This window comes from Sorex fumeus, unplaced genomic scaffold (assembly GCF_029834395.1).
Source record: "Sorex fumeus unplaced genomic scaffold, SorFum_2.1 ptg000029l, whole genome shotgun sequence".
Classification (NCBI taxonomy): Eukaryota; Metazoa; Chordata; class Mammalia; order Eulipotyphla; family Soricidae; genus Sorex; species Sorex fumeus.
This window is the reverse complement of record NW_026606086.1, coordinates 10,133,176-10,146,315: the sequence shown is the minus strand read 5'-3', so window position 1 is coordinate 10,146,315 and position 13,140 is coordinate 10,133,176. Positions and strand designations below refer to the sequence as shown.

General features: G+C 37.8%; 1 protein-coding gene across 1 annotated transcript in view; it reads left to right on the top strand.

Moving 5' to 3' along the window:
* The window catches only part of WDR72 (WD repeat domain 72), a 224,983-nt gene that overhangs the window by 172,897 nt on the left and 38,946 nt on the right, over positions 1–13,140 (top strand). Inside the window, exon 18 of the mRNA XM_056115668.1 lies at positions 12,813–12,821. Within this exon, the coding sequence (XP_055971643.1) occupies positions 12,813–12,821 (9 nt within the window). The remainder of the gene's footprint in view (positions 1–12,812; positions 12,822–13,140) is intronic.

The following is a 13,140-nucleotide window of genomic DNA, read 5'->3' as shown; positions in this document are numbered from 1 at the left end:
TAGTTTTTGTTGAAAAAGGGATATTCATCTACTGCTGGTGGCAATGTCTGGTTTAACTCCTATGGGAAACAGTATGAAGATTTCTAAGAAAAGTAAAAATTGAGCTAGCATAAGTCCCAGCAATTCCACTTCTGAATACCTACCCACAGGACACACGTAAATATGTCCAAAAAGACATTTGTGCACCATTGTACATTTCAGCAGTTAGCACAATATCCAGGATATGGAGCCAATATCAGTTCCAGCAACAGATGAGTGAACCAACAAAATGTGCTATATATGCTCAGTGGAATACTGTGCAGCTTCAAGAAACAATGAAATGATGTAATTTTTGCTGCAACTTGAATGGAACAAGAAGATATTATGTTAAGTGAAGTAAGCCAGAAGCTGGACAAACAATCTCACTTGTCTGTGGCATATAGAGTAAAAGGACAAGGAATATAAAGTATTAAAGGGAGGATAGCTAGATCGCCCTTGACCCTAGAATATAAAGAAGAAAGACAAGGAAGGAAAGTGTGGTGGGGAAGAGTCAGAAAAGTTTGACAGGGGGTTAAGGGGAAGGGCTCAGTATCCTTGGGCACATTATTTGTAAGACGTATGGTATATATAAACATCTAAATTACAGAGCTGACACCCAAAAGCATACCATACCATGCCCACAGACACAAAGACCCATACCATACCAACCAAACTAAAAAATTCCTGTCAAGGATGGAAGCTGGTAGTGGAAGGGAACATAGGAGCAAATAGTAGTGGGATTTGTGCTGAGACATTGTTGCCTGAAACTCAACCGAATAATTTGTAAATCATAGTGCCTTAGCACTGTAACACTGTCCTCCTGTTGTTCATCGATTCGCTTAAGCGGACCCAGTAATGTCTCCATTGTGAGACTTGTTGTTACTGTTTTTGGCATATTGAATATACCACAAGGAGCTTGCCAGGCTCTGCTGTGCAGAGCGGGATAGTCTCCTTAGCCTGCCAGGCTCTCCAAGAGGGGTGGAGGAATCGAACGTGGGTTGGCCACGTGCAAGCAAATGCCCTGCCCGCTGTGCTATCACTCCAGCCTGTTTAGACAAGAGCCTGAGTTTAAATCCACACCTCTAATTTCTAATATAAATCGGTTTAGTGAGTTGCATTTAAAATTCCATTTCTTTAATATTTTGAAAAGAAGCAAAGGAAATAATATATAAGATGCCCATAGGTAATTTGCATGGCATTTTTAGGCATCTCTGTGAGGTATGAGGATGTAGTACATATGTAACTGAAGTTTTAGGTGGGCATGTAGACAAATGTAAAATGGTTCAAATGTAAAAATTTGAATTACAAGTCAACATTTTTCAGGTTTATAGTTCTAACAGTACATGATTACTTCTAATATGAAGGTAGCTCTAAAAAAATTATCTTATTAAGCATGTCTAGCCATGCTGGGATGAAATGAGAGCCGTTAGGACCTTGTTTGTTAAGTTCTGTTTCAGATAAAGGTGACAGAAATAAATGAATGACTTGTTATAGCAGCTGAGTTTTCCTGGTTACAAGAAAAATATCTTGACATAATTTTTGATTCTGTGATTGACCTACATTTAAAGGGTATCAATTAATCTTCAGAAGATCCTAAGGAGTATCTTCCTTGAACACTTCACTTATACATCAAGTTGGCCACATTAGCAATCTAATCACAAACCTGCAATTCAGTGGACAACAATTTCTTATTGTGAGCAGCACAGCAGCGTTTACTATCATTTAGGTCAGCCCAAGATTGCTGATGCACTGTATGTTTCAGGCAAGGGATGATGGATGCTGAGTTCTGATGCCCATCCCTAAGTGATTGGAAAGATTGAAGACACACGGTTCACTTAAGCTTGCTTACTATTATATCAAGTAATCAGTGTGATAGGCAAGACCAGATCTTTGTCATCCAGCCAGCTTCTGCAGTGACAGTATTTCACAAGAAAAAAAAAATCTTACAAACTGTGTTCCAGTCCTAAATCAAATGGGTTCTCCTTGAACCTGGGTGTTAATGAATATTTTTAAAATATCTTTGTTATAAAAGTCAGAGCTTTTACTTTTTTAAAACCAGCTTAAAATTTACATATTTCTGAAGTTATAAATGAAAGATGCAATGAAAGATGCAGCTTATTGTCTTTAAACATTATTCTATTCAGAAAGAGAAGTTGTTAAAAAGTAATTTCATACTTCTAGTGTGTACAATTTATTTTTTTCTTTTTTAAATTTTATTTTATTTTTATAAAGTTGTTCACAATAATTTGTTTCATTTAGTATTCTAACACCAGTCCCACCACCAAAACACTTACCTACCACCATATTTCCAATGTTTCCACCTCAAAAACCCAAATCCTGTCCCCCAAAGCAGGATGTAACTAGTTTATTTCGTAGTACTTGTTATGAATAATCCACAAAAAATGACCCACAAACATTCCCTTAGAGAAAAGTGTGTGAAGATTTTTGTATTACATCCTGGAGCCATTAGACCCTTATATAAGAGATTACTAACATATTGTTAAAGGTTGAGCCTTGTGTGTGCATATATATATATATATATATATATATATATATATATACACATATCTCACGGTCACGGTCCTCCCATTGTTCATCAATTTGCTCAAGCGGGCCCAGTAACGTCTCCATCATGAGACTTGTTGTTACTGTGTTTTGGCACATCGAATACATCATGGGTAGCTTGCCAGGCTCTGCCGTGCGGGCGAGATACTCTCAGTAGCTTTCCAGGCTCTCCAAGAGGGGCGGAGGAATCTAACTGGGGTCGGCCATATTGGCTCTTGTAAGGCAAACACCCTACCACTGTGCTATCGCTCCAGCCCATATACATACATACATATATATATATATATATATACACACACATATAAATATGTATATGTATCACTGTCACTGTCACTGTCCTCCCGTTGTTCATCGATTTTCTAGAGCAGGCCCAGTAACATCTCCATTGGAGACTTTGTTGTTCTATGTTTGCATATCGAATACGCCATGGGTAGCTTCCCAGGCTTTGCCGTGTGGACGAGATACTCTCAGTAGCTTGCCAGGCTCTTCAAGAGGGGCGGAGGAATTGAACTCGGGTTGGCCGTGTTGGCTGCATGCAAGGCAAACACCCTACCCGCTGTGCTATCACTCCATATGTGTATATGTATACACATACATATACATATATATGTATATGTGTACATATATATGTATATATGTACACATATACATATATATGCATATGTATGTGTATACATATGTATACACATATACATATATACACATATATGTATATGTGTATACATATGTATACACATACATATGTATACATATATATGTATATGTGTATACATATACATATATGTGTATGTACATATAAAATATGTATATGTATACACACATATAAATATGTATATGTATACACACACATATATATGTGTATATATTTTTTTCTTCCCAAGATGTGTTGCCTTCTACTTTACATGCTATAAAATGTACTCTTGGTACATTGGTTGTGTAGAATATGAGACTGTACTCCAGGAATTCTAAAATTTTAAGTACTGTTATATAGCTGAGGTTAATTTAAATTGGATGGTGACTTTAGGGTCTGGAGGTATCTCTACATCATATCATTCTGTGTTACTCTCTTCTGAGAGGTTTATTTGTGAGTCTCTGGATCTTGGCCATTAATGAGCTTATATGGCAGTAGAATAGGCAGTTCGTGAGCATGACTGCCAGGCCACCAGAAACACAGGGAGATGGGGGAGGTTGCCCATTCCTGACTTGGTGCGAGCGCCAGTGTAAAATTTCTAAATACACAAATCTGTTTGTTAACTTGAAATTATAAAACTCACAGAACTGTGTTTATTATCAGTAACTTTTTTGTTTTTTGTTTGTTTTTTAATGAACCACCATGAGATACAGTTACAGACTTACAAACATTACATTTCAGTCATACAGTGATCGAGTGCCCATCCCTCCACCAGTATCCATTCTGCACCATCAATGTTCCCAGTATCCCTCCCGCCACTGTCACCTCCCACCCCCCGCCTCTGTTACAGGCACATTCCCTTTTACTCTTTCTCTCCTTTTACTATCAATAGCTTTTTAAGTTATTTTAACTTTTTAATGGTTTTTTTTTGTTGTTTGTTTGTTTGCCCTCCCATTGATCGTCGATTTGCTCGAGCGGGCCCAGTAACGCCTCCATTGGAGACTTTGTTGTTACTGTGTTTGGCATATCGAATACTCTCGCTAGCTTGCCGGGCTCTCCGAGAGGGGCGGAGGAATCGAACTCGGGTCGGCCATGTTGGCCGCGTGTAAGGCGAACGCCCTACCCGCTGTGCTATCGCTCCAGCCCTTAATGGTTTTAGTCAAATAAAAATTACTTTTAAGAATAACTACGTTTTCTGAATCTTCTATTTATGTAAATATGGTTCTCTGCATTTTTCTCTAAAAAGGTCATTTTATTTACTTTAAAGTTTTTTCAAAGAACTGCTGTTTGCAAAGTTATGGGTAGTTAAGTTTTATACATATATTTCAATATCAACCCCACCATGAGTGCCAACTTCCTCCCACCAGTGCACCAGTGTTGCCATGCTCCCCCATCCTTGCCACCCTCCGAACAACCATCCCCTACTCCACTCCCCAACTGCCACCATGACAGGCACATTACAAAGTTCAGGCGTTGCAACTTGGATCTCATGTTTTCAATGTTGTTGAGTATGTGCTTTGGATATATGTTATACCACTTTCCCACATCCCCGGATTCTCTGCATCTTATCTGACCAATATCCAACAAGGATCATTGAGATCATTTTCTCTAGCGACTCTGCTGTTATATGGGAATTACCTTTCCATAGAGAAAAACCAGGTGTTTTCAATCGTCAGTTTTCTACTAAAACTATAAATCACTGAGATGAATTCAACAAAACTCCCTTGCCTTTATTGTTCCAGACACTATAATTTATAACTTCATACAAAATATTTCAGGGAATAATTAAATATATCTTGCTTTGTGATTTAAGCATCTTAGGTAACAAAAAGCATAGAAGAAAACCTTTAAATCATTTATAAGTGCTCATTTATTTTCTAAGCAATGTGTCATAATGTTAGTTTCTGTAAATTTTAAATACGTGTACTGGCTGAAGTCACACAACAAACCTCATTTTAGCTTTGTAGAGAAAAAGAATGGTGACATTCATTCCTCTAGGGGAAAAATGCAGTAAGGCTTAGGAAATTACTCTTTAAATCAATATTTATTTTATTGTAAATTCCAATTAGCATAGTTTATCAATCATCTCTGTGTTCTTTCTTTCCTATTTCAATGTATAAATGCCTTTTAGATTTAGAGTAAAGTTTCAAGGATGCTTGTAATAAAGGCAGTCAACTTAAGCTTCATTACAACAGGTATGAGTCTCTTAAGTCAGGAACAGTAGCATGAGTTAGAATTCCAATTTGGGGCATTCTGCCCTAGACCTACTGAATCTATATCCCCAGTTGATTTTACGGCTCTAAGAGTTTGAGGTCAATGCATGGTCTAGAGTTTAAGCCAAAACCAAGAACTAAAATATTAACTGAATGTGTTTGAGTGGGCTGGAGCGATAGCACAGCAGGTAGGACCTTTACGTTGCACGTGGCTGACTCAGCCAACCCGGGTTCGATTTCTACATCCCTCTCGGAGGACCTGGCAAGCTACCGAAAGCATCCTGCCCGCATGGCAGAGCCTGGCAAGCTCCCCGTGATGTATTCGATATGCTAGACACAGTAACAACAAGCCTCACAATGGAGACATTACTGCACCCACTCGAGCAAATGAATGAATGGGAGGACAGTGCTACAGTGCTACAGTGTTTGAGTGAGTATGCACGTTTATTTTGTGTGTGTGTGTGTTTTGTGTGTGTGTGTGTGTGTGTATAACATAGTTGCCAGAGACTGAGAGATGATTCAGTGGGAAAAGCACCTGCCTTTTAAGTGTGAAACTGAGATTTTGGTCCGTTGCATCACCAATATGCACCAAGAGTTCTCCCAGTAGTTCTACTGTGTGGGACCTTGGGTACAGTGGGTGTGTACTCTCCAGAGCGCTATTATCAGATATGCCCAAGCACAAAACTAGACTTTAGATGAGAACTACAAACAAGCATGTATTTAAGTCTTTTTTTTTCATTGAATCACCGTGAGATACAGTTACAAAACTTTCATGTTTGACTTTCAGTCATACAGTGCTCAAACACCCATCCCCCCACCAGTGCACATTTTCCACCACCAGTGTCCCCAGTATCTCCTCACCCCCTCATAAGTCTTAATCATTGTAACAACACCAATAGAGAACATAAAATGGGAATAAAAAAAATTTTTTTAAATGGGTTGCCTGGGAAGCAGGTAGGATGTTTGCCTTGCATGTGGCCAACCTGTGTTCTGTCCCGAGAACCCCATATAATCCGCAAGCCCACCAATAGTAATCCCTGAGTGTAGGACCAGGAGCAAGCCCTGAACAATGCTGAGTATGTTCCCTCCAATTGCTTTTAGTTGAGATGCCAGTTCATAGAAATCATTTCACGTGCTGAGAAAAGCTTCAAGAATTGAATAATCAAATAGATTTATTTTACTTTTTAAAATTTTATTTTAGGTTTCATGTTTTATAATCCTTCTGATGTTAGGATTTTGTACATACAATATTCCTGCACCACATCCTCCAGCAGAGCATTCACTTCTTCCCACCATTGTCCCAGTGTGAAAGATTTATTTTTGAGTATAAGCTCTGTAGTCACTGTCACTGTATCACTGTCATCCCATTGTTTGTCGATTTACTAGAGTGGGTGCCAGTAATGTCTCTACTCTCCCAGTCCTGAGATTTTAGCAGCCTCTTCTTGTCTTTTCCCAACGATTGGAGGTCCTTTCAGCACAGTGGATAGGGTGTTTGCCTTATGTGCGGTCAACCCAGGTTCGATTCCTCCATCCCTCTCAGAGAGCCTGGGCAGCTACCGAGAGTATCCCGCCCGCACAACAGAGCTTGGCAAGCTCCCCATGGCATATTCAATATGCCAAAAACAGTAACAACAAGTCTCACAGTGAAGATGTTACTGGTGCCCGCTTGAGCAAATGGGTGAACAATGGGAGGACAGTGCTATCTGCTAATCAGAATTAATTTCATAAGTGTTTTTGTTTAGTGTTCTTATGCTGTTTATACATCTATTAAAGAAAGAGTTCCAAGGGTTCTGAAAAATGCAATTGATAATATTCAAAATCAAATAAATAGTAACTATAAAAGGTTAATGAGGGATTAGAACTTGAAAATTTATAATTTAATATCATTCAAGGACTTGGATAATATCCTTAGAGAGAAGAGAATATGTATGAAAATGTATAGAAAACAATTATTTTAAGTGACTCTTGAGCAAGTGTCTCTTCATTCTTCTCGTGATTTTTAAAAAGGTATATAAAAGAGAATCACTTCAGAAGAATGCAGAATACTTTGAAATTAATAAAGTTAGTTTACAAGAATGAAGCTAGAGTAAGGATCAAACATGTTATTATTCCCAGGTAAATTTCTTAGCAGTACATTTAATTAGTCATTCGAAGCTAGCAAAAGTGGTTGAAAACTTTGTGGTCTTTTCCTAAGCTAGATTCCTATTTATTTTTGTTCTATATAAATTGTATTCTCTATGTTAAGACAAAGAATAAGATAATATTATAGCATCTTGATTCGTGGGAGAAAATTGCTTTGCATGGTAGGACCATGGCATGGAATGATCATTCTTGCATAGGGAAAAGTCCATCACCCCATCTGGTTTCATCTTTGGCTGGACATGTTAAACAAAGCAACTTCAGACAGACTATCAAGGAAAAACATCAATTTAGATAATTTTCCTATGGAGGATTTGCATGGCAGTGAAATGTTAAGAAAAATCAGGGAGAACCTGGAATGTTTATTGTGTATTAAGGTACCCAGGTTAGCAAGAGTTATGGGAGGGAGGTCACACAATGATGACATCATCCAAGTGAGTAAAGATGATTTTCTCAGAGAAAACGTTTTCACTGATAAACTTACCCCTGGATTGTAACAACCCCCCACTCCTCCCCACTCCATCACTTCCTCCATACAGTTCTTTAAGTCATTTAAAGGTTAAAAGGGATAAAAGAGAATATTCATTTAGGTAAAGGGCAAAATCCTGATAAGTGTAAGGACTTCTCAATGCCCACCCCCAACCCTGTCTTTCTTTTCTCTTAAAATAATAAACACTCCTGGACCAAAGAGATCTATAGGGAATAAGACACTCACCTTGCATCTAGCAGACCTAGCTTTCATCTAAGGCACCATATATGGTCCCTCAAGCACTTTTGGGAATTATCCCTGAATACTACCAGTTGTGGCCCAAACCTCCTCAAAAAAATAAGTGAATTCCTAAGTAGAGGTAAGGGCCCCTGGGACTTGACTGACATTAATTCCCCATATTAAGATGATGCTTATTGATATATTAGAAAAAGTCTGTCTGACTATAGGGAAGGCACATTACCCTCTTTTGCATGAAGTCAAAATGGGTCAGCATGGGAAACCTTCCAAGAGCAGGATAATAGATCATCAGCCTATGGGGCTGAATGTGGAGAGTCCCACTCCTTTGAAGTCTGTAGACTACAAGAATGTCCAAGCTCTAGCTCACTCTGTCCTCCCATTGTTCATCGGTTTTCTCAAGAGGGCCCAGTAATGTCTCCATCGTGAGACTTTGTTGTTACTGTGTTTGGCATATCGAATACGTCACGGGTAGCTTGCCAGGCTTTGCCGTGCGGACGAGATAATCTTGGTAGCTTGCCGGGCCCTCCAAGATGGGCAGAGGAATCAAACTCGGGTAGGCCATGTTGGCTGCATACAAGGCAAACGCCCTACCCACTCAGAAAACTCTTCCAGTCTGCTAATGAGTTTTGGTTAGGACAAGTAAAAGATTGGAGATTGGCGCTTTTAACCAGGGACACCCATTGGCTTTTAGAATGAAACTCTCTCTCCCTTCCTCTCTCCCTCCTTCCCTCCTCCCTCCCCTCAAGAAAGTGAAGATGAGAGATTCTGACTTTAAAAAACACCGAGGTTGGTTGGCCAAGTCAACCATGTGCATCAGAAAGTGGCAGAATATGGCATAAGGTGCAACCTCAATCTGGGCCATAATAAAGTAGCTGTTCATTTGTGGTCAGAGAGTGCCAAGAAAGACCTTGAGTTCCTTCACTTTATTTTGTAGAAAGCCATTGGACAGCTTTGCATCATCTAGCTCTATCAATCAAGGGCCTCCATGCTGCTTGCTGCTGAAAGCTTTCCTGTTTGGCTCTGTTTTTTCACAGACAGCTCAATAACTTGTCTGGAGCTGTGATAAATGTGCCATGTGCTTCTAAACTGTCTCTTTAACTCTGAACTGCATTTCAACGCATAATGCTTGTGACTAATTACTTGTATCAAAGGCTTTTTATTTATATGTAATGATTATCCAATAGGCTTATCATTTATGTTTCTCACTTCTCTTCATGAAGTGGTTTTATTTTAAAGTTGAACACAGCAGAATGTCAGTGAACTTCCAAAGTACCGGCTCTTGCTCAATGAATCAGCTGTCGAGTTAAAAGAACATAATTGGCAAACCCTAGTACCTAACGCAAGCGAGTGCAAACTCCTAATGATTTTTCTTCCTCTTTTTGTGATCACTGCACATCAGCCACAGTATTAAACAGCAACTTTATGACTGCCTAAGGTGGCTGTAGGAGCAGAAATTTCCTAGTGGTTTTTGTCCTCTTGTGTTAAAATCAGTAGAGAGGCTCACAAAACCTTATTTCGGCACAATTGCCAGTTTTCTGCTAAGGAAGGCCAGAATAGAGCTATTATGGTAAATGAATAACTTCTCACTAGAAAGAAGGTGGTTCCTTCAGATCAGGTTGGAGGTCAATGACAGGGCAGGGAAGGGAAGCTCATGTTGCAGCTGTCTGCAAATGAGCTTTCCAACAGATACTGTAAAGCAAAATAAGAGTCTTTTGGACTCACGGATCTTCACTTAATCTTCAAAACCATATTTTTAAAATAAAGGAAAATTTACATAGTATTTTTCTTGATCTTTCTCTGTTCTTTTTGGGGAAAAGCCTACATTTGTCACTATTAAAGTTCTTTCCATACTGCATATGGGAAATATTCCTTCATTTTTCTAATTCACGACTAAACAATAAAGGAAATAACATTGCAGTAGTAAAGTCCATGTAGTTCGGCACTAAAAAATTAAATAATAGGGGTTGGAACAAATAATACAATATGTAGGGTATTTGCTTTGCATATGGCTTGTCTGGGTTTCATCCCCAGCCCACTATCTGGTCCCCAAGTCTTCCAGAAGTTATCCTTGAGTGCAGAACCAGGAGTGAGCCTTGAGCACTGCCAGTGTAGCCCAAAACAAAAACAAAAGCAAAAAACTAATTGATAAATTGATAATACTCAGTGCTAGATATTTGTAAATGCATACTTATTTAAGGTTTTGATTGCTTTTTACTTGTACTTCTGTCGATAGAATATCTGGTTTGATTTTTACATTGATAAACTGAAGAAATAGATGATTGTCTACAATAAACTTGAGAGTCTAATTCTCCAAGAAAGTAGATAACAAAAACTCACATATATTTTATGTACGCAAATAGAGTAAGCTAAGGAGTAGAATATTCTATTTTTTAAAAAATCTAAAAAGTCATTTTCTTGCTTCACTATAAAAATTTCTATCACAAAAGTGAAATCAAAGGTCAGTACAATTTAGTACTTAAAATAAGCCAGTTGGAAAAAGTTACCCATCAAATCTCCTATTTCCAGATTTTTTTGTGTATTACAGGGTCCTCTCTGGAATCTAGTGGTAGGATTTAACTATTTTTAAATTTACAAATTAGGAAATCGATTCATCATTGCACTATACTTACTTGGACTGAGTGTTGAGTTGCTCAATCTTAATAGGTAATTGTGCAATCTTTGTTCCTCTCTTACTGCCCCCCTAAACTACTTATTTCTAAAGATCAAAGATATAGGTTACAAAATAATATTTATTGAAGTATTGATTTTCTAAATATGTTACATAACTTTTTGAGTTGAATCATTGATTCTGCTATAGCAGTTTCAACTGCTAGGTGATAGGCACATGTTATATTGAATTAAATACATCATAGATCATTTCAAAATGTGGACAATGAGGGAATATCTCAGCATAGTATAATTCCATATAGTGATTGGATAAAAACATTTTATGGAATTACATATATCGTGTATCATGTTCAAAATATGGACAATTGGAGCTGGATCTGGTAAGACATTTACCTTGCATTTATCTGAGTTTGTTCTTTTGTGATTGGATAGGGCATAAATATTGAAAACTATAAATTACTACTATAGAATGATGGTAGATTCCAGGACACAGCAGCAGCGAAGCTCTGTTTTCCTGAGAAAGCCAGTGATTTGGGCTCTTGCCCTGAGAAATGGCTCCACTTTTTCTGATTTCACCATTGCTACCATTTTATCTTGAGAGAGTAAGTCATCTGTACCCATTATTCCATTTCATTCAGGCAGCAGTGACTCTTCTGAAAACATTTTTTGTTCTTCAAATTTATATTCAGGATTGTTAATTGTTGTCAAAGCCAGTCTCTGCAAAAGTAACAAACTACTTCCTCTAATGCTTTCCATGGAATACAATTTGACTCACTCTATGTGTTTTCATGACTTACAGAGCAGAGAGCAGGATATGTAGGCAAAAAAGATTCTCTCTAAACTTTAAGATTTGTCTCTGGCTGGAGATTTTTCATTACAGATGACTGTGTCTGGGCTCAGCAAGAATGGCTGTCATGGGAATTGTATGCAGTGTACCATGGTCCAGGAGAAAGTCATGGCTCTGTTACTTATTCATTTTGTTGGGTGCTTATATATATCAGTGTGTTGAATGGAAGTTTAATCTTTATCCTTCCTTTAACTTGGCTAGTTTCTTTATAAATTAATAGTAATGATACAATAGAATAATAGAAGAAAAACATTTTATAAATTATATGTAGCTTATTGCTTTTATGCTGACATGTCAACTTATGTCAGCTTGTATCGATTTTTTAACTTATGCCACGGATAACAAGAATCCTGGAAATCACCTAAGAGCACCCCCTTTATTAAGGGTAAAGAAATGGACCTGTCACTTTCGCAGGCCTACAGGACTGTTGACCTCAGCCTATTTTTCATTACATAAAACCACAAAAGGTGCTACGTGCACCACTGCTTCTCCACTCTTCGATTTCAGCAGACTTTGCTTCTCAATCGTTAGGAGGCTCTGGTTAGGATTCAGAGGCCACATTAGAAGTCTTCTGGACCTGTCCTTCCAAGTTGTTACACCATCTGTGTTTGATGTGTATGTGCAATGAAGTGCTTCACTATCTTGATGTCTCTCGTCTTATGAGCCTAAGGCTCACACCAAGCAAGTTTATCTGGACAACAGATACCTGTTGTCCAGATAAACTTACTATCATCTTCAAGGCAACAGGCAACAGATTTCTCCAGTTTTTTCAGGAATTGTTGTATGAAAATTCAGGAAATTTCAATAAATGCTGAACACAAGATGGTTTTCTACTTAGGAAACAGGAAATAACTTCCTAACCTTAAATCTAAACAGGATGATGGTATAGTTTGGTCTGTCTGCTGTGGCATTAAGTCTTGGCATCTAACTCGTTGAATAGTTATACTCATAGCTAATAAAGTAAATTACCTTTTAAAGTATACAGGCTCTAATTTTAGACCAATGCAACCTTGGCAATGCCCATTGTTTAGTTGTTGAAGGGAGATTCTGACTGTCAGTGAATCTTTTATTCCATTTCTAAGCATAAAAATTACGCAGACTGACTTCCATTTCCTTGTGACTCTTTAACCTAAATTCTTTATTCTGAATTATTATAATTAGTATTTATTATGTATATATTTGTATTTTGTTGTATGTGCAATATATATTATTTGACACTAGTAAATAATTTTTATAGTTCTGTGAATTTCTGATTTATGCCAATAATTAACCTTTTAATAAAGTCTAGACTTATGTCACTTTCAGAAAAATTCATAGAGTGCCTGTGATAGCAGTCTGTATTTTTTAAATCTGTATTTATATGGTTTAGCCT